Genomic DNA, 26,525 nt, shown 5'->3' on the forward strand with positions numbered 1-26,525 from the left:
CATAGACTAACCAAAGCTCAAACATGAATTGCTTTAGATAAACAATGTTGGGATGATTTCAACCTTTTGATTAAAGCTTCCTTACATCAGATGTTTACATGAACTGTCAAGAACTGCCAAATGCCAGATAAGATAGCTTCCCTTGCCTACGCGAACAGCGCTCACATAGAGATACATATATCTAGTATATATACAATGTCAAACAAAACAGTTACAACAATGAACAAACTATTTTATTTTTGTTGATAGATAAGAACATCCCATTGGAAATAAAGAATAAAAAATATATTCTGCTACAACACTGAACACTTGAATCTCATGCTACAGCACACTGTGAAATCCAGGCACTGCAACATCACAGTAATCCCTGTGCATATGTGTGTACAGAAAGCCTTGAACAAATATTTATACTCAAAATAGTGCCATGTACAAAAATGTCATTCCATAAAGGGCAAACAGAAAATTTAAACATCTTTGTTTTTCTTATGCCAATGGCAACGTAAAAAATGAAAACTGTTTTCAGTCAATTACTTCCACTTAAACTGTGTGAGATCTTTTTACACTGAAGAACTCTGAAAATCAACATAATACAGGATGGAAGAAGCAAGGTATAGACAATATACTGAACATGTGGGGCATGATGTTTTTGTCAGCACATAACTAACTTTCATATGGTTATGCCGACAATCAAGTCAGGATTTTCCTAACAGAAAGAGAAAACATTCTGTTTCTTTAATTAATGCTCTGACCTTTTCTTACTAAAAAGGGCATGCTTGTATTACTCATCTAAGCATATATGCACCACAAAAGATATGCAAAACAAATCGATATAGATAACCTTTAGTGTCAAATGATGTAATAATAAAAACAGTTCTCAAAATCCAAATGACTTGATAAATTCAAATTACGTTGCAGTCACTTAAACTAACAAAATACTTGGGACACTTATGAGCCACAAAAATCAGTCTGCAGCAGTATCTCTGCTCAAACCTGAGGAATATCAGACTATTGGTAAAGCAAGGCATTTTCAGAAAAGGAATTTGTAAAAAATACTTTTATACTATATGCTTTCATATAAAAAGGCAGTAAGAAATACAAATCTACCATTTTAAGACTAGACCTTCCCTAGGAAATAGTTTTTATCACTCACACTATTACATACAGTACATTCAGTTTCCTACACAGAAAATATATTTTCTTGTCCCTGATGTACATTACAATCGGCAGTGACAACAAACTGCTATATTATCACCACTCATTCTTGCAGCTTATACAAACAGCACCGGTTTTACCCAAAAAAAGGCTTATTAGTTACATAGTAGCACTTCCTAATAGGAAATATAAGCCCAAACCACTGGAACCAAATGCCTCTTACCAGAAATATACCAGAATATATGGCTCAGAGTTAAGGGATGAAAAACCAAGAGTATTGCATAGTACAGGAATCCTGCCTGTATGAATAAACCCACCCTTTGATTGTTTGTCACCTTCTGACTCCAAGAATGAAAAAAAAATAAACAGGTGCTAATGAGTATGGAAGTAGTACACAACCAAATTTACTGGCAAAAACCCAACAAGAAATTGTACATTTTCTCTGGCAGAGTGCAAAGTACACATTAAAAAAACTGAATACATACATACAGTGTGTATGTATATTTATATATATATATAGTATATATTTCCCTGACACATACAAATGTATATATAAAGAGCATGAACACACATATCCATGCCATACTTGGCAGAAAAATGGAATGTTTAAAATGTGGATGCGTTGTTCCAGTGAAATCAGTCTGTCCCAGAAATGGCTTGTTTAAACAGCCAATATGCCCTTTCATGAAACAAAAGTATTTATTCCCTGCATAAATTGACAATATGTTGTCCTCATAACTTAGCAAAGGACTGAGAAGCAAACTTTATAAAAGCTTGTATTTGTATTAAGCCCTATCCTCCATAACCCTAACCTCCCCACACCTCCATCCCCCATGAACAAATCATATGGCTACTTCCTTTACAGAAATCTAGGAAGAATAATCTAGAATAATATACTTGAGTCTTACACTGCTGGAGGACTAGACACAGTATTCACTATTGAGATGAGACCTTCTGTTCTAAATTCTTCCTGCAAAATAAAAAGTTTACAGCGTCTCCTGTAAAAATTGCTAACACCTGATGCTGGTTTGTTTTATTATTTTGCTTTGGGATTCAGCTGTTTTGGTTGTGAATACGAACACACTGGCTGAAGTCTGTAACAGAGAACACAGGATTGGAAGAGCACTGTCACCTGACCCGCCTGCCCCCAGTATGATCAACTGTCCTTCCCTGCAAACCTTCTGAAACAGTTCACAAAATACTAGAGTGTAATACAGATTATATCCCTCCCCCATTTATCCTGAATGTCTTATTTACATTGTGAGAGCACTTTCAAAAAATAAAGATGATTTAGATCAGCAAAATTGTTCCAAAGGCTATGGCTGTGAACCTGAGAGCTTAGTGCGAAACAAACACACGTACTTGTGGTACATCCCTACAGGCTAGTACTTTCCTTGTTTAAGTCTTTCAATGTGGTAGCACAACTTTAGGGCAGGCCCCAGCTTCAGTCCCATATATTTCATGATCATATCACTCCTCAGTAAAAGTAGTGCCTTCCCATCGATTTCCTACAGAAGGAAGAGGAGAAACACAACACACAACTACTTTAACAAGCTGCTTGGTAAAACTGGAAAGTACGTTACATTTGTTTATCCTATAGTATAAGGTTATCTACTTGATATAAAACTTTGCAACGTAGTACAATTTGATATTTAGAGGTGGCCACTGAAACTGAATTCATGTTAGTATTTTTTTTAATGTATGGTTGAGGTATTTGATAAGTTAGACAACGTTACAGTAGGCAAAAGAAACAGACCAAAGAGCCCTCAAAATTAGGTACTGGCTGGGAAAAAAAAGTGAATGGGTCAAAGGGAAAAAAAAAAGGAAGCTGCAAAGGAAGGGCTGTGCAGTTAGAGATTAAATGATCCAAGCACTGAGGCCTTGCACTGAACCTTGAACACAGCTGTGGGAGGATTCTGGCATGCGCATGCAAACAGTCACACAGAGAAAGGGGTTACAGACCATCTAAATATGTGAAGTAAGACAGATCTCTGTCCAGGTTAAACTAGACAGATTGTTAGGATCAAGACCAAGGACAACTTAGATTTCAACAGCCTGGTTGAGGAGCTGCTGAAATGTGACAGTACTAAGCTCTTAGCAGCATTACATACTGTAGACAGGCAATTAGTTCCTTAAAACACCATAAAGAAAACCAGTCTGTCTAATTTTTTTAAACATAAACATGACAAAACAAGTGACATTTAGTCTTGTTATACAACTAAGAATAAAACATAAGACAGGAAGCTCCATTAAAAGTTTCTTTCAGTTTTCTGTCCAATCCAGCTTACCCTGAGATTTAACTGTTAGTAGAAGCTGGTGCAGAACATGTGTGGAAAACACTAAAGAGAAAGCCAACCTCTTTTTGAAGGGCTGTATATACAATGAAATAAGCAAGCAGCTTTTTGCTGAGCAACATGCTATAGAAAAGCACAGTGAGAAGGAAGAGGAGAGACCAGTAACAGCACAGAGAAACCAACAAAGTTCACCTATCTAAAGACAACATTTAATTAAATCTTACAAAACCCTACACAGTTTTTTTTAAAACAGGCTAATTCAGCATTTCAACTGATTCTCTGAATTCTAGTATTAGTGGCCAAATGTAAAGCTAAAGAGGCATAACAGCCTCTACTTTAGGATAATCAGCCCCCAAAACAAACTCTTAGGTGATGTGTAGGTAGACCAAATGCCCCAAACTGTACATGAGGATGCCATCTCCTCTAGAGGTACCAGAGATGACAGGGGCACTATGGATGTTGGTCATTAGAACTTGGATGCTTCTAGTGTTAGTGTTACTCCACAGAAACTGGAAAGCAGTGGATATTTAGTGTAACAAGACAGGAACACAGAGAAGATATACTGCAGGAGGAGTTTCAGGTGGAATAATAATTTTCAGCCTCCCTCTAATATATGAGTAGAGTCTATGCTACCTTCAATTGCAAATAGAGTGATAGAGATGGAAGCTGTATTTTGGGAGATTAATGTGACACACAATCTACTAGAACAGAATGGATATGCATCATACATGTCTCCTAAAGAGTTCTGCATGTGGAGCTAGTGCCTGTGGATCAGCTTCTTTCACAAAACGCATTACTTCTTCTATTGACCAGGTGGAAGGATCCTTATTCAATATTCTTGAAGGTTCCCTTTTTAGTGAATTCAAATCTGGCCCAGTTGTGGAACTTGCAGCTTTTAGTATAAAAATATTGTGAAAAGAAGAAGTATCACTAGTCTATACATGGATAATACATTTCATTTTACGTAAGACATTCTTAATATTAACATGTGGCTTTTATTATGCATTCTTTGTAGTATATAAAAATGAAAGATGTTTTATTTTCCCCCAAACATTGAGCTGTTCCATTTGTCTTTAAATGCCTTATATAAATACACATATTTACAGCAGCATAAACATTAGCACTATGACACACCTAGAGGGATTAGTTTGAGTTATACTTGGCTCCTGGGTCCCAAGATGCCATTAACTGGGAACATGGCAAAAGCAAGTTAAGCTGTGCAGACAGCGGGAAGGACAGGAGGAAACCCTCTCCCCATATTTCAACAACACAGAAATCGGTGACAAGATGCTCAGAAAGTGAGCTGCATATAGCTGGCCCTCTCCAGTCTGCCTTGCTGCAGGGTCCATAACAGCAGTGAGAGGAAGGTGCAGCAGGCAAGACCCCCCCCACCAGCTTGCACTGCAGTGTTAGTTCTAACAGTCTTCAGTTCTGTATTTGCAGTTACATTAGCAAGCCTGACATGCTTGGCAATAGGACATTTCATTCCATATGCAAGCTTTTTTTTATGGCAAAGAGCTTCTTTATTCATAATTCACAGACTTTGTATGTTAACAAAAGCATTTACATATTTAGGAAAATTTCGTTATATAGCATACCTTCAATCCGCCTCTGCATTCGATTCCTACTAACTTCATAGTAACCGCTGCTCCCAGCAGAGCTCAAGGACAGCCTGCGCAGGATTGGGGCTGAATGTGAGGTAGCATTCACTGACTGATGGGAATTTCTGTAATATGCAGCACTCCCTGAAGCACGATATTCTGTGGAATTTCGACAGGTTGGGCTTGAAGGATTTACAGAATTATGTGCAGAATCCAGAGAGTCCTCAGAAAATCGGTGTTCTTTGGAAGTGCTGTTTTCCTCTATAGGTAATGTTTCTGCTACACAAAAAAACCAAGTATGTGTATGTTCAAAGCGATGGACATTATATCATTGTTATTCAACCCCTTACTATATTCTTTTAAAGATACTGACAGATTGTAAGCCTGTTAACAAATCTCCTGTGAGGACATTACTGTTGCTGAATGTGTGCCCCTTTTCCTCTACTAATCACTGAGCTCTTCCTGTATCTTTAAAACCTTCTTTTTGCAGCAGAAGATTTAATATGTCAAGTTTGCGACAGTCTTCCATATATAGTTTCAGTCGCCTTTGTTAAATACTATGAACAGGGAAGTGACAGGATGTTTTTTTTTTTTGTAAAATTGTCCAACATTAAAACTGATACATCAAACAATTTTAGTCAAGCATTTTCATTATCTTTTTTTTAAACTATTCTCAAAAAGCTAAGCATTAAGAATGTGTTACATTTATTTTGCAAGAAATCTTTATTATAAATAAAAGCTCATGCTAACTAACAATTGTTTAATTTGTTCTAGACAGCAGAGGGAGTCACTAACTTCATAAACAAGTGGACAGTTATCTTCTATAGATCCCAATGCATTCAGACACAGAGGCCCTCATTAAAAACTGAACAGGTTTGAAGCAAAACCATTACAACTACAGCACTCTAACATAACATGTTTTGACTAAAACCCTTTATCTACATACAGTTAGTTCTTGGCACAGGGCAGGGTCTATTAGCACAGACTCTGGAAAGCTAAAAAGATATATGTGAATTACTGAACCCACTAAGCAAGTTAAAAAAAACTAGCCAAAAACCCCCACATAAACCAGGTCTCTGAAGGAAGTATAACAACATTGCCGTTTTTAGTTCCTAGCACTTCTCAGCTGATTTCTACTCTGCAGAACACAAACAACGCCCACTTAGAAGACTCATGAATTTTTAGAGCCTGTCAATACAGTTTCTGAGCCAGATGAGCAGAGTTCAGCTGGTGCCTTTCCTGTGCCATGAGACAGGAGCCAGATGAGCAGAGTTCAGCTGGTCCCTTTCCTGTGCCATGAGACAGGAGCCAGATTTGCTTGATTACTGAAAATTCCACTCTCAGTCAACCAAATTCAGGTCTGACTGGGAGAAACATGCTATAAGAGGTATAAATTCAAACCCAAACAGATCAGACCACCACTCTGTTCTCTAGCAATCATATGTATTCTACTCCAGGCCAATACCTAGCACACAAAAAAAAAAGAAGTTGGAACCATGATGTATAAATCTGTATGAAACAAATGCTGCTTTGGCAGGAGACTTAAGAGCTGGAAAACACAGCTAACAGGTTCACATAAGCGTTAACCCCACACTACCATCTTGAAAATTACTCTAGTGAAGTTATAAAACATATGCTAGTGAAGCAGCATATTCTGTGGAATAAGAGCTGGCATGTTCTGCAAAACAAGTTCCTGAAATAAGCTTTTTACTACTCGTCTTATATGATAAAGTTCAGTAATTTCTTGGGCCAATTAAACCTAAAGGAAGAGTATTTTCCCTGTGAGCTTCTCAAGCATGTTTTCAACTTGCTTCATGAGGTCTTAAGTTCTCTGCAGTGAAGAACTGTTAAGCACATTTTGGTCTTCAGACAGCATAATCCTGAAAGGCAACCAAGGGCACTCAGAGCCAGCTCCCTACTTAGTGAATGTAGTAAGGGAAAGATGATGGTATCACAGAACAGAATCACAGAATCATTTAGGTTGGAGAGGACCTTTCATTAAGTCCAATCATTAACAACCACTGCAAAACTTCCTAGGCTGTTAGATCTGAATACCAAAAGCAAAGCACTGAAGTTTTCAAAGAAAACAAAGAAGAAAGCTAAATTCTCTACATTTGTCAGCTAGAAGCAGTTGCAGCAACCTACCAAAACAAAAAGCCCATCATTCTGTAGAATTTCAGAGAAACTTTAGGAGATGTAGCCAATGATATGCATTATAAAATTAAAGGGTAGCCAACCAAGGGAAAATTAGAGCTACAGAGAATGAAATCAGTAACAGAAATCTCAGTCCAAGAGGATGGACCAAGATGGAGGTGATAACTTTAAATAGTTACAGCAAAGCTATATAAAAGAGCCTAACATTTAACTCACTCAACCTGCGACTCAGATTTCTGAAGTCATGAATGCTAGGATGAAACAGTGGAGACAATACTCACCAGCAGAAAATTTCAACCAGGGTATTTAAGCATGTACCAGCCAATTCCATGTAATGTGTTTATTAAAAAAACCAAACAACTTCTTGTAGTTTCAATAGTAAAGAAGCAGAGGTCCCAAACCAAGGTGGGTTTTTTTAAGTAATTGTTTTACATAATCCTTGCCAAGATTTCGGAAGACAGAAAGATTTTTAAAACTGACTGTATTACAAAAGAATTTCATTTTATTTATTCCAGTTATATCCCAGATTTCTCTACGATGTTATACATCTTAAATTAAACAGTAGTAAATAGGGCTGGGAAAGATCAACTCTGCTTTTTTCCCCAAGATACAAGCATTTGAATTTATCCTACTGTAAATTCTCATTTCACATACACAAGGTGGAAAAGCGGGCATATTTCCCATCATCTTTTCGAGAAGGTGTTTCTGTTCAGCAACTATAGTGTCCAGTCCACTTTCCTTTCCGCCCAGTTAGCTTCTCTTCTAATACAATGCAGCTGCAATCTTGATGAAAAAGTGGTCAACTGGTATGACAGCTGATTCAAAATTGGCAGCAGGCAAATGGAGCTTCGCAATGCATGGAGCAATGAATGACACGCTTCTCCTGCCTTGACATTTTGAGCAGTTGTGAGCAACAGTGGTATGGAAAGACATGGGAGGTTCCTCTGCAGCATGCCTGATCTCTGGGCAGATTAATAAAAGGCCAATAAAAGGCCTTATGTTTCAAATGTAAGGATGACAACAGACTGTTTAAATACAGACGTTTTTGTTTTCTCAGAGCTCTTCTGGGAATTAGAACCCAGTTGTTCTGCCTCATACATGAGGGGAATGATGTAATTGGCCGCAGTAGTAAGAACACTCTGTTTTCAGGGGGAGGGAGACTGCATTATTCCCACCCAACCACTCTTTATTTTTCATAACTTTAAGAAGAAACTGTCAGTGAACAAGAAACGCAGCAAAATCTGCAAAACATATCCCTGAGCACATCAGAAGGAAAATGAGCTGCTTGAAAGATCCTTTCCCACAATTATTCCATTTTGCCTTCAAATGATACTTCAAAACTATTTCAAAACAACTGCGTCTCAGTAGAACCAGAACTTTTTTTGGGCGGATCTTTCTCACTAACCAACCCATGACTGACCACTACAAAAATTACCTCCAGATTTTTAGCAGAGGACGTTACCCTAATGAGAAACACACAACACTGGAGAACACTTGGCCTCCTGAAATGCACAGATTACAAATTCAAACCTCTGAAACCCCAACAAAACAATTACCTTTTTTATTCAAGTAACTGCGCTTTATAATGAACTACTGATTTTAAAATGTATTTTAAGGAGTACACTGTCTTCATCCATAAAAGGGATCCATTAGCAAACAGATTAAAGAGCAGTATGTGCATACATGTTCACTCTGAGGAAGATTTCTTACAAGATAATGCAGATCTACACCAACATTTGTTTTGCTCCAACTGAAGCAACTTCATTTGAGTATAATTCAGTGGTCTACACTTACTAAGTTATCTATGAGAAATATATGGCTCAGGTGTACAATATATCTGTGGAGTTAAGCCAGTACTTCTTTTGGAAAGACACAAAAATCAATAATCAATGCAGAACTGTATTTTCTAAGGCTGTTATTATATACAAAGAAGTGAATACCCTACATATATATCTATAAAGTAATAAGATATACCATTTTAAATAAGCTATCCTTTTAAACATTTTAGGTTTATATCCTTTTCTGCTCTAACTGTACTCCTATGAGTTTTTAATCTGCACAGAAGAGATCATCACTCTGCCCCCACTGGTGCTGACAGACACAAAATGACACCAGGATCGCAGAAAAGAAGAAAAAAAAAATGAGGAAAGAAATAACTAATTGTCATCATATTAAAAAAAATATAATAAAAAAGCCCTTGGAAATGCTGTGCAAGTATCTTGCAGCAAGGGAAAGCATGTATCAGATGTATCAGATGGCATGAGTCAACAGCACAGCAACAAGTTACCCTGGTTTAACCAGTTAAGTAGCAAATGCAGAGTAAAAAACCCCACATTTTCCTAAGTCACTCTTCTTGACGCTTAAACCCAGATGCTTTATTTCATCTCTTGAGGCAGCCTAAGACTAGATACATGCTCAGTTACTGCAGCTGAGCCACAGCACAGGAAAAGGTGCTATTCATCAGTGAGCTAAATCAATCTACAAGGCAGCTACCCTGGCCATGGCTGCATTTTTTCAACCCTTCCTTGTGCTCATCCAAGTGCACAGTGGATCAGTCCAGAGAAGTAAACTGCAAACAACTCTTTCCTTCGCCAAAATTATGTAGCAGATAGAACACAGACTAAGGACAACATGGGCCCACTCCAGAATCTATCAGGAGAACTGGCTACCCTGGATTTGGAGAGGCCTCGGGTTCTCAATTACATCTTTGCCTCAGTCTTCACTGGCAAATGCTCCGACCGCATCACCCAAGTCTTGGAGGGGCGATGCAGGGACTGTGAGAACGAAGACCTTGGGCCCACTGTAGGAGAGGATCTGGTTTGAGATCAACTTAGGAACCTGAATGTGCCCAAGTCCATGGGACCTGATGAAATCCATCCATGGGTCCTGAAGGAGCTGGGGAATGAAGTTGCTAAGCCACTGGCCATCACATCTGAAAAATCATGACAGTCAGGTGAAGTTTCCGACAACTAGAAAAAGGTAAATATAACCCCCATTTTCAAGAAGGGGAAAATGGAAGACCTGGGGAACTACAGACCAGTCAATCTCACCTCTGTGCCTGGCAAAATCTTCGAGCATATTCTCCTGGAAGGCATGCTAAGGCACATGAAAAACAACAAGGTGCTTGATGACAGCCAGCATGGCTTCACTAAGGGGAAATCCTGCCTGAAAAATTTGGTGGCCTTCTATGATGGGCCTACAGAACTGATGGACAGGGGTAGCGCAGTTGATGTCATCTACCTGGACTTGTGCAAAGCGTTCAACACTGTCCCACACGACACAGAATCATTGAAAAGTTAGGGTTGGAAAGGACCTTAAGATCATCAAGCTCCAACCCCCCTGCCATGGGCAGGGACACCTTGCTCTAAACTATATCACCCAAGGCTTCATCCAACCTGGCCTTGAACACTGCCAGGGATGGATTATTCACAACCTTGCTGGACAATCTATTCCAGTGCCTCACCACCCTAACAGGAAAGAATTTCCTCCTTATATCCAATCTAAACTTCCCCTGTTTCAGTTTTAACCCATTACCCCTTGTCCTATCACTACAGTCCCTAATGAAGAGTCCATCCCCAGCATCCCTATAGGCCCCCTTCAGATACTGGAAGGCTGCTATGAGGTCTCCTTGTCTCTAAATTGGAGATACATCAATTTGATAGGTGGACCACTTGGTGGATAAAGAACTGGATGGATGGCTGCATGCAAAGAGTTGTGGTCAATGGCTCAATGTCCAGTTGGAGACCAGTAACGAGTGGTGTCTCTCAGGGATTGGTGTTGGGACCGGTCTTGTTCAACATCTTCATCAGTGACATGGACAGTGGGATTGAGTGCGCCCTCAGCAAGTTTGCCAATGACACCAAGCTGTGTGGTTCGGTTGATGTGCTGGAGGGAAGAAATGCCATCCAGAGGGACCTTGACACGCTTGTAAGGTGGGCTGATGCCAACCTCATGAAGTTTAACCATGACAAGTGCAAGGTCCTACACCTGGGTCGGAGCAATCCCAGGCACAGCTACAGGCTGGGCAGAGAAGAGATTCAGAGCAGCCCTGTGCAGAAGGACTTGGGCACTGGTGCAGCTCACCACTCAGCCAGAGGGGCTGGTACCCACTGCAGAGGCAAAGAGGCAAGGAAAGCAGAAGCAGAACAACTTTTCACTGGCAACTAGCCATAAACTCAGCTGAATTGTATCATCAAGCTACACCCTTACTCACTTAATGCCCCCAGCCTAGAGTTATTAAGAGTTGCTTCCAATTTATCTCCTAACCCATTTTGACGCAGTTGGTTTTCTGCTAAATTGTCATATATGAAGCAGGAGGCTTCATCTGTCACCTATATGCCTGAGCCCCTTCACAAAAAAAGACTAGCAGGTTTAGGAGAAGGACTGCTGGAATTTGCAGTAGATCTTTCCTAAGTGCAAAATCTGTGCCAGTGATCAATAATTAACGTACTTTCACCCTGACCTGTCAAAGACTAGAGACAAACCAGACACATATGTTGTACTTGGTCCTCTTTGATTGGAAATACTGAAACCATAAATAATCCTCATATATAATCCCGACATAATGTAATTACCTTCAGATGGATGAGCATCATTTCTGGGAAGCTTAGGGGAAAGAGGAGCACTATATGGTGGAGAGTCCTGAGAGTATCGTTTAGCAATCCTGTTTTCAGGCATTTCTTCTTTTGCTGTGAAGAGGAAAGTCACCAGCTATTATTCTAGCATAACGGTGCTCATGGAGAAAGTCAGGGGACAAAGGCAAAGACACACATCAGACATTCATCACATTACAGTTCAGCTTCTTGGGTCACACAGACTCAAGTCATTTTGATACAAACTTCCAAAGCAGAAATACAGCTTACTCTGTACTGTCATCACCCAAATTACCTTGGCCCTAGCTACTTTTCTAAGAAAATAAAAAATAAATAAGTAAAACTAATGACCTTCATATGACAGAATTAGAAACATAATTTCCCTGCTGAAAAGGCAGTGGTGGGGAATTCTACAGTAACACCCAGTAGACAGACTCAGCTATCAGAGAGCTGTGAGGAAGCTTCACACCCAATAAGAGTCTTCTGGAATTGCCCTGATATTAAGGTTTTCTTTGTTATGGCTCCTGGTAACCCTCAGGCTGGAACTTGCAATACCAGGCCTGGCAAACAACCTGATGGGAGATCTTGCACAAGCTACTTCATTTCGCCCTCACTCTACGCTCCTGGTGCAGCAGACAGTTATTGGCCTCATATGAAGTATCAAAAGCAGCCACTTAAAAAACCCACCTTTTCTACTAGAATGCTGGACCGTACACAGTAGAATATAAAAAGTTTGGAGCCACCACTGAGTAAGGTGAATGAAGAGGGAAGAAACATCTTTTTTTTCATGTGGGAAGGGCCAGACTGAATACTCTTTCAGGGGAAGGCCCTTCTCGTAAGGCAGTAAATATCTTTTTGTAAGTTTATTTTATGATCTGAACATAAATTTTACAAATAAAATGTGAAGTTTTGAGTTTGTCCTTTTAGTAGTATCACAGTGATACAATACATGTTTCCTGGCTTGGCTACAAGGAGGGGTTAGCTGAACAAAATGATTTTTGCACATGTGGTATAAGCTATCACATCCTGTAAAAGCACTATGACGCTGGAACCAATTCACTAAGAACTGAAGCGTATTCATTTCAATCAACTCACGTCATAGAAAGATAGATTAAAAAGTTACATGTGATGAAGTCACCACATTTCTCAAAAATATCAGCACTTGAGAATAACAGTTGTTTTAACAGTACCTGGTTTGTTCCTATCATATTCCATAGGACTATGTGCACATCCCATGTAAGGGCTGAAGGGCTGGCTACTAAAGAGATTATCACACTGCAGGCTGTGGCAGAGTTTCTCCAAGAAGCGCAGGACAAACGATGCACTGTTTACAGAAGGAAGATTGATGGCATGCTTTTCCCCATCAAAGGAAGCTGTGAATAAGAAGATGATGTCAAACACCCCCCAAGCATCATGAAGTATGGTAAAATACCATTATTAACTTAAAGGAGAAGACATACAGATTTGATTTAAACCGCACAAGACATGAGAGGCGTAAGCAATCATTCTGGTAGTTTAACAAATTTACATCCAAAGGACAGATTTTACCTTCCATGCCAGTTTAAATTTTCTCTATGGGAACTTATTTTGATAAAATAATTTTGGATTCACACACCAGCATAACAAAACTTGCAACTATTCCCTCATCAACAAAACCTTAGGAGTAATTTCTGCTGGTTGCTTATAAAACAGCAAGTTTTACCACCACCTACTTGCAGGAGATAACACCAAAAAGACGCTTTGCAGTACTTGCTAAAAAAGTAATACAAAAAAAGGGGGGTGGGGGAAGGAAGCAAACAACTTTTTAGATTTCTTTTTTTCTTTCCTCAGTTTCTAACTGAACTGAGCATACTCGTGGTGACATGCTGGAATCCATTACCATTGAAATTCTGACTACAGAAACTGTTTTGCCATTTGCTACTTTATCGCTAGAGAAATCTATCCTGCTGTCAACACTACAGTGGTCAAGCTCCCATTTATTTCAACAGGAGCTAGGTGTCAGAGATACCACAACAGCCACAAATGGATCTTGTGTCTTTTAAAGTGAGTGATTACAAAGAGCCTGGACATGTGCCTATGTCCTTTGCTTGTTGACCTCCTTCCTTTCCCTCCCAGAGTGTTGCAACTGACCATATTTTCCTTTTTTCTTTTTTTTTTTTTTTGTGAAGATTATTTTGAAAGACTCACTACTACCAATATATGGACAAATAGTTACATCAATTTCATTAATTACACTAAGTAATTATATTAGCTGAAACTTTTAGTTACTTCTGATTAGAAAGACATTACAACAAAGCAGGAACAAACTTGTTACTTAATCTCAGGGCTAGAAGGAAGTGGCATAAACACCAGGTTTACACATCAATTTGTCTTCTTGGTTTTCAGCTTGTCATGCAGCTTTCTGTTGTTAATGTAAGTTTCCAAATGATAAGCAGAGCTTTAAAGGATCACATCTTGTTGGTAGCAGATGCATTAAAAAAAAAAAAAAAAGGAAGAAAAAGAAACACACAAAAAAAAAATCCAAACCAGAAATGACAAGAAAGCCTTTATTCACAGATCTGAGTTAAGGAACACTTCCATATTGTGTTATAAAAGAGACAGATAATATACACAAAACTGAAGAAAATGCTGAAGTTTAGCATATTTTAGGCTTCCTGATGAAATCGTGTCAATTACTTACACCACTGATGTAAGGAAGTTTCTGATTAGAGTTAATGAAAGTTAACCAGATACCATCAACAACAACATGGTACCTCTCTCATCTGCTTTCATGACAGACTGACCCACTGCAAGTGCTTAAAGTTTAAGAGTCAGTACTACAGGGACAAATCCCAGACCAATGAGTTTCCATGGCCCATTCGGTTTTTCCAGGCTCCAATGTTCAAATGAAATACTAATGATCCACAGTCCCACATGTGGCTCAGATACAAGGCCCTCTACGTCCTGTTTGGTGAAGGGGTCTCTAAAGGCCAATTTTTGCTTGGAACTCAACCAGTTCTGGAGAGCAAATGGGCTGTGAGACCTAGCTCAGCCTGATCCCCTGACAAATTTACTGCAAGGTAGTAGGCAGCTACAGCAAAAATTTAAAATGCTTTATAATAGCTTTATGGATCTTCTTATATGACCTTGGGGAAATCACTTATTCTCCATGCCTTAATTTCTCATTTTGAAAAGAAGCACTGAAAAGAAAAATATTATCTTAGAGTTGTCAGGAGGGTAAAGCAAGGAACAGCTGAGGCAATGAGACTGCCCCAGCAAGACATGCCATGGGAAAAATCCACAAATAAAGATTCAGTGCAAACACAGCTCCCTTGTACTCTGAACACCTAGGGGCAACCATATGAACTCCAGCCAAGGGTGTGGGATCCAGATCTATATGCTCAACTATCTGCTTAGCTTGGGGACAACATAAGCCTCTTACAGCCCAGACAAATGCTAAGGGAAAAAATTAAAAGGAGTACTTCAGAGGTGCAGTAACCTCAGCCTTCAATGACAAGTAAACAGGGAATGGAGCTCACATGTACAATCCCAGCCCCCAGGATGAAGAGTCTTCTTATTTCTTCACCTTCTATTGTGCAAGTATGTTTTAAATACGAGGTTCAGGACAGGAGAAAGGCTGAGGGCTAAACTATCAGAGAAATGTGTGTGTCTGACAGTGAAGAAACTCACCCAAGAGTCTGATTTTAATGCTCTGCTTGAGAAGGTTTATCTGAGCCTCAGTCTATTCCATCCCACCAAACGCCATAGTCTCTGCACTATAAGGAGAAAAAAAGGGGCTGACACCACCACCATTAGTGGGCTTGCTAATCAAGCCTTCAATTTCCTTTCAGTTATATTTGCCTGAATTGAAACCTTACGCATCAAGCAAAAATAAAATGGTTTGTGCTTTTGTTTGAGTAAGAAAAGATGGAAAAATCCTAAATTCATTTCTATTCAAAAATTTATTATTTTCTTTGGCAGCTGAACCAAAAGAACCCACTAATTATTGACATGTGTTCTAGCAAGATTATTTTGTCCACGTCCTCATCAGCATACAGTTTCCTCCTACTGCAGGTATAATACTCATCATGAAAGTATCAGTCCACAAAAGATTTAGATTTCCTTGCTTATTCTCTGTTGCAATATTTTTTTTCTTGCCAGTCTAAAAAAAAAACCCCAAACAACTGCACAAATCACACTCCAAAACCACTTGCAAACAAAAGCTCCATAAGAAAACACTCGCACAATTTCATTGTATAATTCCCCTTTTTATTCTACGGAAGCTTTCCTTTCCTTCCTTACTGTTCACACGCACAGCTGGTTGTCATGTGCTACATTAACCTAAGTCACATTTTATGCTTCTCAAAATAAAACACACACAAACTTTTGATAAAATGACAGGGAGCATTTTCTCACCTGCTTCCCAGCAACCTGTTTGACAGGCTGATGAAAAGGCAGGGACTTAAGAATACCAGAAACCCAGTGAGGTCTTGTACCTCACTACTACCTGGACCAGGACTCTGCTTCAGGAGCAGTCCAAAGCACTAAGTTCCTCAACTCCAGGGCTACAAAGCCAGTTGCTCTGAATCAAGGCCTTTGGGTGAAGCCAGGTGCAGAACAGTAATTCCTTTTCATACAGAATTTTTGAATGTAAGCAAACTACAACTGCATTAAGATTCTGAAATTTCTCTCTCCTCTGTGAAAGAATTATTTTCAACTGCTCAGTCACAGACCAGATATGCCACTGACCTACAATTTAGTCCTTCATGATAAATAAACAATAGAGGAAACACACATCTCTGAGCACTTTGTTCTAGAAAAATTGCTTCTCTGAATTTGGTACAGCAAGGAACTTTCATTTATCTCGCAAAAATAAAGCAATATAGGTTTCAAAACCAAACATATGCAAAGCCATTAAACCTTTACCACACAGCAGAGAAGCTGCATCCATTTTGTGAACAAACTCATGGGAGCACACAAGCAAGGCTTACTGTAGTTCTGCTGCATGTGGGTCAGGGTGCTGCTTTTTAAATATTGTTAGACAGCAACATCTTTATGAGTATTTAATTGAACTTGTACTCTACTAATCATGTTTCACATCTGGTGTTAATATAAGGAGATTAAAAGTAACACAACATTTTTTTATCACCAGTGGTGGAATTATGAATTGATGTGCTAACTGCTATAGCCTAGAAGAAAAAGAAATGGGAAGAAGCAGCTATTCAGTTTGAGATGTAGAAATAATTTATTTGTAGACCTGCCATTAATATGTAATAGAAATAAACCTATTCCATAATAGCGGACATAGGTGGATGGACAGTGACCCAAGATACTGCTACAATTCTGGAATATGCAAGAAGGGAAGAAGCGGCAACTTTAACATGGGGAATCACTTGCCTGGAAGCTAAACAGATTAGCTTGAAACTTGTCACCCACTTGGTTAAGGCATTAAGAATACAAACACTATGTATGGGTACGATTATGCAAAAGACTTGAATTAATAAAGCTGATTATTTCACTCATACTGAGTTTACTTGACATATGTTTGGCTACAGCTGCTAAATGAGGTGCACAAGCTCTGCTTAGTACAAGAATCTATGTGTATATCATATATGTAATTGTATATGTAACTGTGTGTATCATCATAAGTAACTTAATACTGCTAATACTAAATTCTAATTTAAAGAATTGTTGAAATCATCCTGGTCCCAGAGTAAGATAAATCACACAGGACCAATACTCTCTTAGTAAAGGAGTTCACAAGTATATGTTCTTGACTGTTCTTAAATAGTTACAGAAGTTATACAAACTCCTTGCAGCTACTTCAGTTGTTCTGCCCTGTCTCAAGTTCACAACCAGCTGAAGAAACACAAGAAACAAAGCATCTTCACATACCAGTTATCATTTCCCCTCCGTGATGGCCAGATTTCAGAAATCCAAAGACTGTTTTGGATTGATAGGCACAATCCACACAAGCCTGTACTGCCTGCTGAAGTACCACGTTGACAGGACCTGGTCCAAAGTGATCTGGAAGCTGCTGAACCTTCTTCTTATCCAGGTGAGGCCCTGAATTCCCATGCTTGTTGACATAAACACACACTGAAAAATAACACGACATATTTATTGCCAAGGAACCATATTTTTAACCTTGAGGAAAAGATGTACTGGACAACTCAAGAAGCTGAACATGCATACATACTTCCAGAGCATGCAAAAAGTGCTCTGTCTTCTACCAAGGTTCTCCTGCCTCAGTCCTAACACACTCTGATTTTAAAGCCCTTTTCTACCCCACTAATGTAGCAAAGATGTCATAAACTGTGCTTATCTTTTGTTTTGACTAATCCCTGTTCATATACTAGTTCAGGTAAAGTAAGAATTACTGGCAGGTACTGTAAACTAACAAGATGTGATTCTAAAAAGATGGCCTTACCAAGTTACTGTTCTATTTTTTCTCCTATTTGAGAAGCTGCAACCCTATGGTATATATCTATCACTGATGCTCATCCTGAAGCACCCACGTAGTAGCAACCTGTGCATGTTTTATTGCCCTGTGTGCGTGTATAATAGTTACTGAAAGTCCATACCTTAAGAAGCGCTGAAGCACTGATGTATGATTTCCACGCTGCAATTTGGCCTTCACTAAACAAACACTTTTCTAGAAACACTGTAAGGTGGTTTAAGCCTTAGCACAAACCAGTGAAACAGGACTTCTGAAATTAGTTTTATAGAGACTATTCAAAACTCTCCTTCAAAAGGGACTGCAAGGCAGAAAAAGGAACTGCAAGGGGAAAATCATTGTAACTGAAAACAGATAACCATATTTTCTATACTGTAGTATTACTTGGGCTTAGTTAAAACCCTGGATTTTTAAAAATGAAATACTTCTGTATTTTAATGATCTTATGTCTTCACATGTATCTGCTCACTCTCTGATGTTTGCAAATGGGAGGAAGCCTATGTGTACAAATAACCAAAGATACAAATCAGCACAAATAGTTTCCATGCATTTTCTCTCTGGGCTCAACAACATCTGCCTCCTGAAAGGTTTATATTCTTAGGAAACGCATACATATTTTTCCCTCATCCATGACTGAAGTCAAGAGTGAGAAGAGCTTGTAAAAACAGTTTTTAAATGCAAAAAAAAGCACCCCAAACAAAACTATCATAACTTATGGAGGTTTTATAAAGTTACAAGATTTCAGTTAACAACATACAAATTGTTTCACTATGGGGTTACAAGTTACTAAATGAGTTAGTTCATTTGCTAGATTATTTCTCTTTCACCAACCCTTTTCAAGACACATTTCATTATCTTTCAAAAACAAGCAAACATAAGAGGAAAGAGGAATGTATTTCCACTGATTGCCTTTACTTGGTTTAAACAGTCTTGATTTTTTCTTTTAAGGTAAGGATATACAGAGACAAAAATCTCCATTTTGTTATATTACACTACAGCCTGCATGATACCAGAATATCATATGGGGTTTTAGCTGCATCTATTCCCATTTCATATATTAAGGAGCGGGACAGACATGAAATAACTGTAGTTTCCTTCTTCAAGCAGGAACAAACTGCCAGGTCTAGCAGACCTATCACAAGTCCCTGTGCTCCAGCACTTCTTGCTATAACAGAAGCATCAAAATAGTAGTTCCGCTAAGTAATACTGGCACCTACAAATAAATGCCTTTAAAAAATAAGGTCGCTAGATAGTGATTTACAGTAAGAACTTTGCAGCACATTCACTTGCTTGAAACGGATGCCATTTAGCACTAAAAATATCATAATGTTTTTTCCTTTGTCTTTTACCTGTGGATATAACTGTTGCAGTTGCACCAGACAAACTAACTTCATCTTTAAGTATCTGTGTAGTGCCACCGTCCCTCTCAGGAGAAGAATGAGGAGAAGGAGATGCAGGAGTCAATTGTTCTGGCAGGATTTTTTTCTGTTTAGAGGGAAAAAAACAAACCAAAAACAACCCAAAATCAAAACACTGAATGCATTTTAAGGAGCCTGCAAAACCTTTCTGCTATCAGTTACCATCTTACTGAATGTGTGTGGTTCATTATTACAAAAGTACTACACACAGCAGATAAAAGTCCAGGAAAGGAAGACCAGAAACTGTCAGTTTGCATTTACAGCTACTTAAGTAAGACAGCAGAACACAAATTACTTAAAAAGGAACCCACTTCTGAGAAGTGGGAAAAGAATGAGCTTTATATACTAATTCGTGACTCTTCTAAATCTCACAAAGCACCGGAGGTATTTTGGATTTTTTTCCTGTCCATACCCTTCCAATCATCCGGGTTTATCACAGCTCAAAGCAGTTAGCTGGACTATGTGTATATTCCCATGTAAAACGTGAGCCACATCTAGGTGTGAACTTTACAGCGCACTTAGATTTTCCCTCAGCTTGTTTCAAAGGGGCCGAAATTTTCAAGTAATCACTTTCAGGAACTGGTGCTTTACACAAGATATCAAATAAACCAGTAGTTACAATCAAGTCAAGTGAGTTCCAAAATCTTTTCCCTTCCCAAACTAAACTTATTTGCAACTTATCATGTAACAACCAGAGTTTGCAGCACAGAGATTTAGAAATTGGTCAGTGCATTATTTTTCACCTGAGGAAGAAAGAATTTTATTGTAACATGGTTTGGACTGGGGTTTAGAAAAGAGACACGCACAAGGAAGGTGTTTCTAATGTGTTTTAAGGTGCTACATATGGAAATAAAAGAAATAATGAATTAGAAAGAAGTTCATCACCTCACTCTTCATCATTTATTCTTGCATGGGAACAGATTATGTTCTCATTCTCTTATCTACCAAAAAAGAAAAAAAAAAAGGAATCTAAGAGATTACCCAAGATCTTGACACTGCTGAAGACTGCAGACACTTTACTACTCATGTGGTAAGGGTTTACTGGTAAAAGTAATCTACAGTGGAGTGAAAATTCAGTCAAGCTGCTAAGGAAGGCTAAGCCCTCTTCCATTTAGCAGTAGCCATCCTTTACTCTTTTAGAAGCAGCATATTTCCAAATAATATGTTAAACTACATGTAGAAAGCAAACAAAATTTACACCTTCCTGAAAGCAGCAGTGCCTAACTTCTTCATAACATCTAAAAAAACACTTAAAAAGAATAAATTAGCTTTCTTCTGGAATCCATGAAAACTTAAAGAAAATTTTTGTGCCCCTTCTTACAGTTCAGAGAAGACAGGTTTGGCTGGAGAAGCTACTTGACAATATGGCACTGGGTGGAATCGCCGTAACTGCCAAGGCTTGGCATTGCACTGTGAATGAGATGAGGTGGCTCAGGTCAGACACTGAACTAAGCAGTGATGTATTATTCATCAGGAATTGCCTATGTATCTTAACACTGGATTAAGAAAGGTTTCTCTCCATCCTTAATACTGAGAGCCAGAAAAGAAAGTCTCCTCTTGTGGGATCAAATTTAGGGTTATGACCCACACTCAGACCAAAGCACTTCCTCAAAAAATTCTGGAAGGAATTCTCTGTGTTGTTATGTACTTTTAAAAAAAGGTGAAAGAGATAGATTTCTTCTTCATTATGACAGAATAAAAACATACAGTGCAAACAGGGGGAGACAAACACAAAACAAAACCTGACATGCAACTCACACTGACAGAGAAGCTTAGAAAACTTAAGTAAAGAAGAAGGATGACTCAACAGCTCAATATTCCTAGCTGTATAACAAAAATTAATACCTGCACAATGATAAACATTGCAGCATAACAAGCGTAAAAGGACAAGGAAAGTCAAACATCTCTACAGAGTATCAGGTATAGACCAATCTCCCTAAACACAGTTTTTTGACTACCACATAGCCAGCTAACACTTCAAAGCACAATTGCTTAGCGTGAAAGCTGGAGGGAGGTTTTTTGATCAGTCTTGGGAGGGAAAAAAGCACTTTCAAATTTCTACACATATACCATTTCCATAGTATTTATCACAGAGTCATAGAATGGTTTGGGTTGGAAGGGACCCTAAAGCTCATCCAGTTCCAACCCCCTGCCATGGGCAGGGACAACTTCCACTGGACCAGGTTGCTCAAAGCCCCGTCCAACCTGGCCTTGAACACTGCCAGGGATGGGGCAGCCACAGCGTCTCTGGACAACAGGCTGTATGGCATTCCATCTGACACTCACTTTTGCGCAGAACTCCCACAAACCTCCATCCCCTCTCTTACGCAAACAGGTGTAAGAGTCCAAAGATTTTGCACGTATGTATAACATCTCAGCAATTTAACCACGTACCAAAGCAGTAACAACATCCATGGAACATTCTCAACAAGAGCTAATTTTTAAAGCTTTTATTGCAAAAGTCAATGGGAGTAAACCTCCCAAGTTAGACATATCAAACTTAGATTCTGCAAAACCTAACTCTTGTTTGCCTTGTCCCACAGAGGACATCTGTGTGCATACAGGTACCTCAGATGCACTGCCTCAAGATAAGGGAGTGTCAGCAGTAACCCCTTAAAATACAGATGTCCTGTGTTCTTTAAAGCCCCCTCTGATTTCTGGAGAACACCCCATCTACCAGATGAGTCTGGATGGGAGCACCTTTCTCCTCTTTAATTCATGTCTCTCTGCACTTTGATACACATCAAGCAAGAGAGCTGGAGACCATTTACATCAGTAGCCTACCAATGTGGATGTCTGACTGGAAGGGGCAGGTAGTAGAGACAGCACTTGGCTTTCAATTTCTGGTCCCAAGAAACATTTCTTACCTTGTGGTCATCATTTCAACAAAGTGCCTGCTCCCAGTTTTGTGCTACAGCCTTCTGGGTATGCCCTAATAATGCCCTATTAAAAGAGTGCCACTAACCTACCCTTTTCCACACATAACTAGCAATAGATCCCACACAAAAAATTTCCAAAATACAACTTTTTGAAATTTGAGATGGGGAGGGAGGAAAAAAACCAAACCAAACCAAACCAAACCCCAAACTCAAAACAAACTCAGAAAACACAATGCCCCCCATGCCCCCACTGGTGCTAATGCAAAGGAGGGAGGACCATAAGGACAGACACAAATCATTTAGGGAAGGACATCGCAGGATTGTTACTCCGCTTTGGCAGCCTGCACTGGGTGAGAAGCCTCAGAAAAAAGACTGTACTTCCACAGCAGTTCAAGTTGCCATAAATGTGCCCCGCTGTGATCCTATCATTCCTTGCTGCAAATGTAGCTTTTGTGCTTTTTTGGGGTGGAGCAGGCAAAGAAGATAATAAGAGGTATGGATGCTGTGTCAGTTGTCTACAAGTTTAGCTCCCTCAAGTAGCTCATTCTGGGATTATATAGCCACCAGTTTTGGTGTCACATGGGACTGGGAAGGGGGGTTTACAGCAGTGCTCATTTTTACCTTATCAAACAACTCCAGAGGAGCTGAAGCTGCAGCTGCCAGCACTCTAGATCTGATGCAGCTTGGCAGGGAGAAAGGCAGAAAGTCATCTTGTCTTTCAGACCAGGGCAGAATTAGTCCCAACACCTGGAGAAATGTATTGCCTGGAAAGAAGCTTCTTGCTTCATGCTAGTAACTTCACAATTAGAGATTCAGTTGGCAAATTCAGCTGTATGCTTAAAATGCCTAAATTCTGCAACAAATCACTCACTGTTCTTAATCCCTTGTTTCCAAACATGAAACAAACAAAAAAATGAAAAATATTCAAACTATATATATGATTCAGTACCAAAAACAACCCAGACTAAAAAGTCTGAAGGCTCTCCTGGCTCTTGTAATTTTACTGGAAATGGCTATTCCAGAATATTAAACACCAGCAACTCATCCATAAACAAATCAGTAATCTTGCTCTGGAATGAAATAATCCATAGAAGTTTATACTGACATATTCCAGAATAGCTATTCTAGACTTTTCTTGTAATCAGTTGCTGAAAACAGTAAAGCCCTAAAGGCTTAAAAGAAGACAGAAAATGAAATGGTAACAAAAAAAAAAGTCTCACTACAAAATTTTTCAGTAAGAAGTAAAGTAGTAGATAAGGACTAACCTTTTTTCCAGGTTTTAAACTTTTTTTCCTTGTTTTAAGATTTTCAGTATGAGAGATGCTTTTTGTCAGGGGAATATTTTTAGGAGACCTGCCCTTCTTGGGAACTGCAGACTGTCCAGGGGGTTTGCCCCGACCTGGTTTCCTGCCCTGTTGCGCTGGTACCGGAGCAGATTTCTGTGGAGACTGCATTGAACGCCGGGTCACTTTGGAAGGGGAAGATTGGATTTTTGCACTGCTCTTTGTAATGGAAACTGAGGAAAAACAAAAACAAAAGGGAGGGGGGGGGAAAAAACCTCAAAATGAATGATGGAAAGAAACTTTTCTAACAAAGGTTTAAAAAAAAAAATGTAGTGCACAATTTACAATGTAAAATAAATATACTTGGATATTTTGAACTTAAGTGGTTGGCATGTAACTACAGAACTTTATTAAATCCAAAGACAGAACTCTTTATACCTGTTCTTTTAGAGTGCCTTTCCTAAGAAAAAACATTCAAACAAATAAAAAATAATTAATCCACTCACCTTATAAATGCTTCCTATAATTTAACTATGATATTTATAAAGTGCCATTCATCAAGAAGGCATTCAAAATACTTCAAAAATTATAGAGCTCGCAATATATCCATTCTCTAAGAGCAGTTTCCACAATTACAAGACATGCCAACTACTTCTAGGGAGCTAAAAAGTAACAAAGAAAATCATCCCACTAATGAGGAGAAACTAATGATAGGAAATGTATCATGAATATTTATCTGAAATGCCTGTTTAGAAACTTAAATTCACATAACTATACCCAGATTTTTCTACCTGGAGCTATTCAGAGTTAAAATTTTATTTGCAAGAAGGACTTCCAAAAATCAAACACAAAGTACCATTTAAAATTCAGTCATAACACTGAGCCAGTTCTCTGTTGAATCACCTATCCCAATACAAAATTGATCTAATATGTATATGATGTGACTGTATTATAACCTTGTATAAAGCTGCAAGACATAATCAGAATTCATTGGATAGAACTTCCTAGTTTGTAATGTTTTCCATACAGCACACTATTCTCTAAAGTAATAATGATTATTTTGTTTTAATAATTCCCTTCACAATGGAGAGATTAAAACACCAGAAGGATATCAAACAGAACCCACAGATTAGGACATACCCTCAATGCAGAGATGTACCACACCATGCTACAGCAGCACCTGCGGTCAACGAAACGCAATTATTAAGTCCAAAAATACAACAAATACTCTGTTTTGTTGATCTGACTGCTGGCAAGCAGATAGATCAATTGAGGAAGAGGTAAGTTGAAAATGAAAACGGGAGATGTTGTGACAGCAAACCATCCTTGTGAGAGCGATAGCAGAGGATCACACAATAGAGTTGAGATAATTTGAACCTTTAGACTATAATCAGATGGCTTTCTAGTATCACACTGTCCCCACTACAGGCTTTTGTATCTTCCTGATGATGAAACTCCCATGATTCCCCCTAGCCCTAGGTACTAGAACTTAATGTGACACAACTTCGAAGTTTTGCAAGTGAGGGCTCAAGTGGACTTCGACTGTACCATTCACCAGTGCCTGATCCAAAGCACTACTGCAGACTGAAAGCGAAGCATAGGGGGCCGCCAATAATTAATTTCCAGGATTTTTGTGAATTTGGAATATTTCTTCTCCTAAAATATTAGTATGTTGAGGCTTCCTGGGAGGCAAATAAAACATGAAATAAAACCCAAAGACACATTTGAAATGAGACCTTGAGAAAAGAACATAGTTACAGATTGAGTAACAGTTTTAACGTCTAGCTCTATGAGTGATATTCACCTTAACAGCCCAGCAGCCAGCTTTACAACTGTTCCTTTAACTTGGAATTTTTATTCGGGAGTGCACTGTTATTAAGTATTTGCAACAGAGAATGTCACAGTAAGATGAAATACACACTGCAAGCAGGCTTCTGACAAAATACAAGTACTACCGACACACATTTTAAAAGCTGTAGGAGCATTCACATACATTGCTATTTGATTCTGTTACTAATCTTTCTGATGGCAGTTCAGAAAAAAATCTCTTCATTATAACTGCCTGCAATCCTAATACATCAAATACAGACATGATATCCCTAGGTATCTGAGAAGGACCACCTCCTGGATGTGCAAAGTGATCACTTTCATTTTATTTATGTATGCCAAAACTTGCTCTCATATGCACTGACAGCTTAAAATAAGATGAACGGAATTTTAACCAAACGCTGGCATAACATTACTCTGAGATCTCTGAATTGCTGAATGACACCTTGCATTAAGCCATACGTCTGGAAAGCAAAACACTACCAACTGAATGCTGTACAATTTAGTACGACATATTGCATCCTGTATAACGCTTGCACTAATGCAAAATGAAGCTATTTTTATTTGTGCTATACAACTATGCATTTAACAGAACAATCATGACCTGCAAAAGAAACGTTTCACAAATCCTTTGTGCCCCTGCCTATGCTGAAATCTAATAAACGCATTTCTGTTCTCACACAGTAAAGACAGAGCTAAGGTTAAATACACAGCTAATCGCAAAGTCAACAGGTTCTAGGAGCACAGGTATGAGTTTTGGGACACTGGGTAATTCCTGTTGCCTTCCAGAAGGACATTTATCGGACAAAGAGTAACAATGAAAACAGCTCCAACCACTTCAGGCTGCCCTCTTGAACCACACACATCAAGTACCCTTATCTTAGTATCT

General features: G+C 38.8%; 1 protein-coding gene across 10 annotated transcripts in view; it reads right to left on the reverse strand.

The window, feature by feature from the left end:
• Positions 1–211: 211 nt before the first annotated feature.
• The window catches only part of SCML2 (Scm polycomb group protein like 2), a 73,480-nt gene continuing 47,166 nt past the window's right edge, over positions 212–26,525 (reverse strand). For 8 of the 10 annotated variants that reach the window (XM_061364508.1, XM_061364503.1, XM_061364497.1 and 5 more), the window contains 8 exons: positions 23,792–24,042; positions 19,579–19,714; positions 17,668–17,871; positions 12,984–13,166; positions 11,776–11,889; positions 5,045–5,326; positions 4,175–4,338; positions 212–2,660 (listed from right to left, as the gene is read on the reverse strand). In XM_061364508.1, coding sequence (XP_061220492.1) covers positions 2,535–2,660; positions 4,175–4,338; positions 5,045–5,326; positions 11,776–11,889; positions 12,984–13,166; positions 17,668–17,871; positions 19,579–19,714; positions 23,792–24,042 — 1,460 coding nt within the window. In that variant the 3' untranslated portion in view covers positions 212–2,534. The remainder of the gene's footprint in view (positions 2,661–4,174; positions 4,339–5,044; positions 5,327–11,775; positions 11,890–12,983; positions 13,167–17,667; positions 17,872–19,578; positions 19,715–23,791; positions 24,043–26,525) is intronic. The other 2 variants (XM_061364502.1, XM_061364506.1) reach the window with 2 other exon arrangements.

The sequence above is a fragment of the Neopsephotus bourkii genome, unplaced genomic scaffold, assembly GCF_033783945.1.
Source record: "Neopsephotus bourkii isolate Nb327-2 ecotype Australia unplaced genomic scaffold, CSIRO-AGI_Nbou_v1 NB_1234, whole genome shotgun sequence".
In the NCBI taxonomy this organism is placed as follows: Eukaryota; Metazoa; Chordata; class Aves; order Psittaciformes; family Psittacidae; genus Neopsephotus; species Neopsephotus bourkii.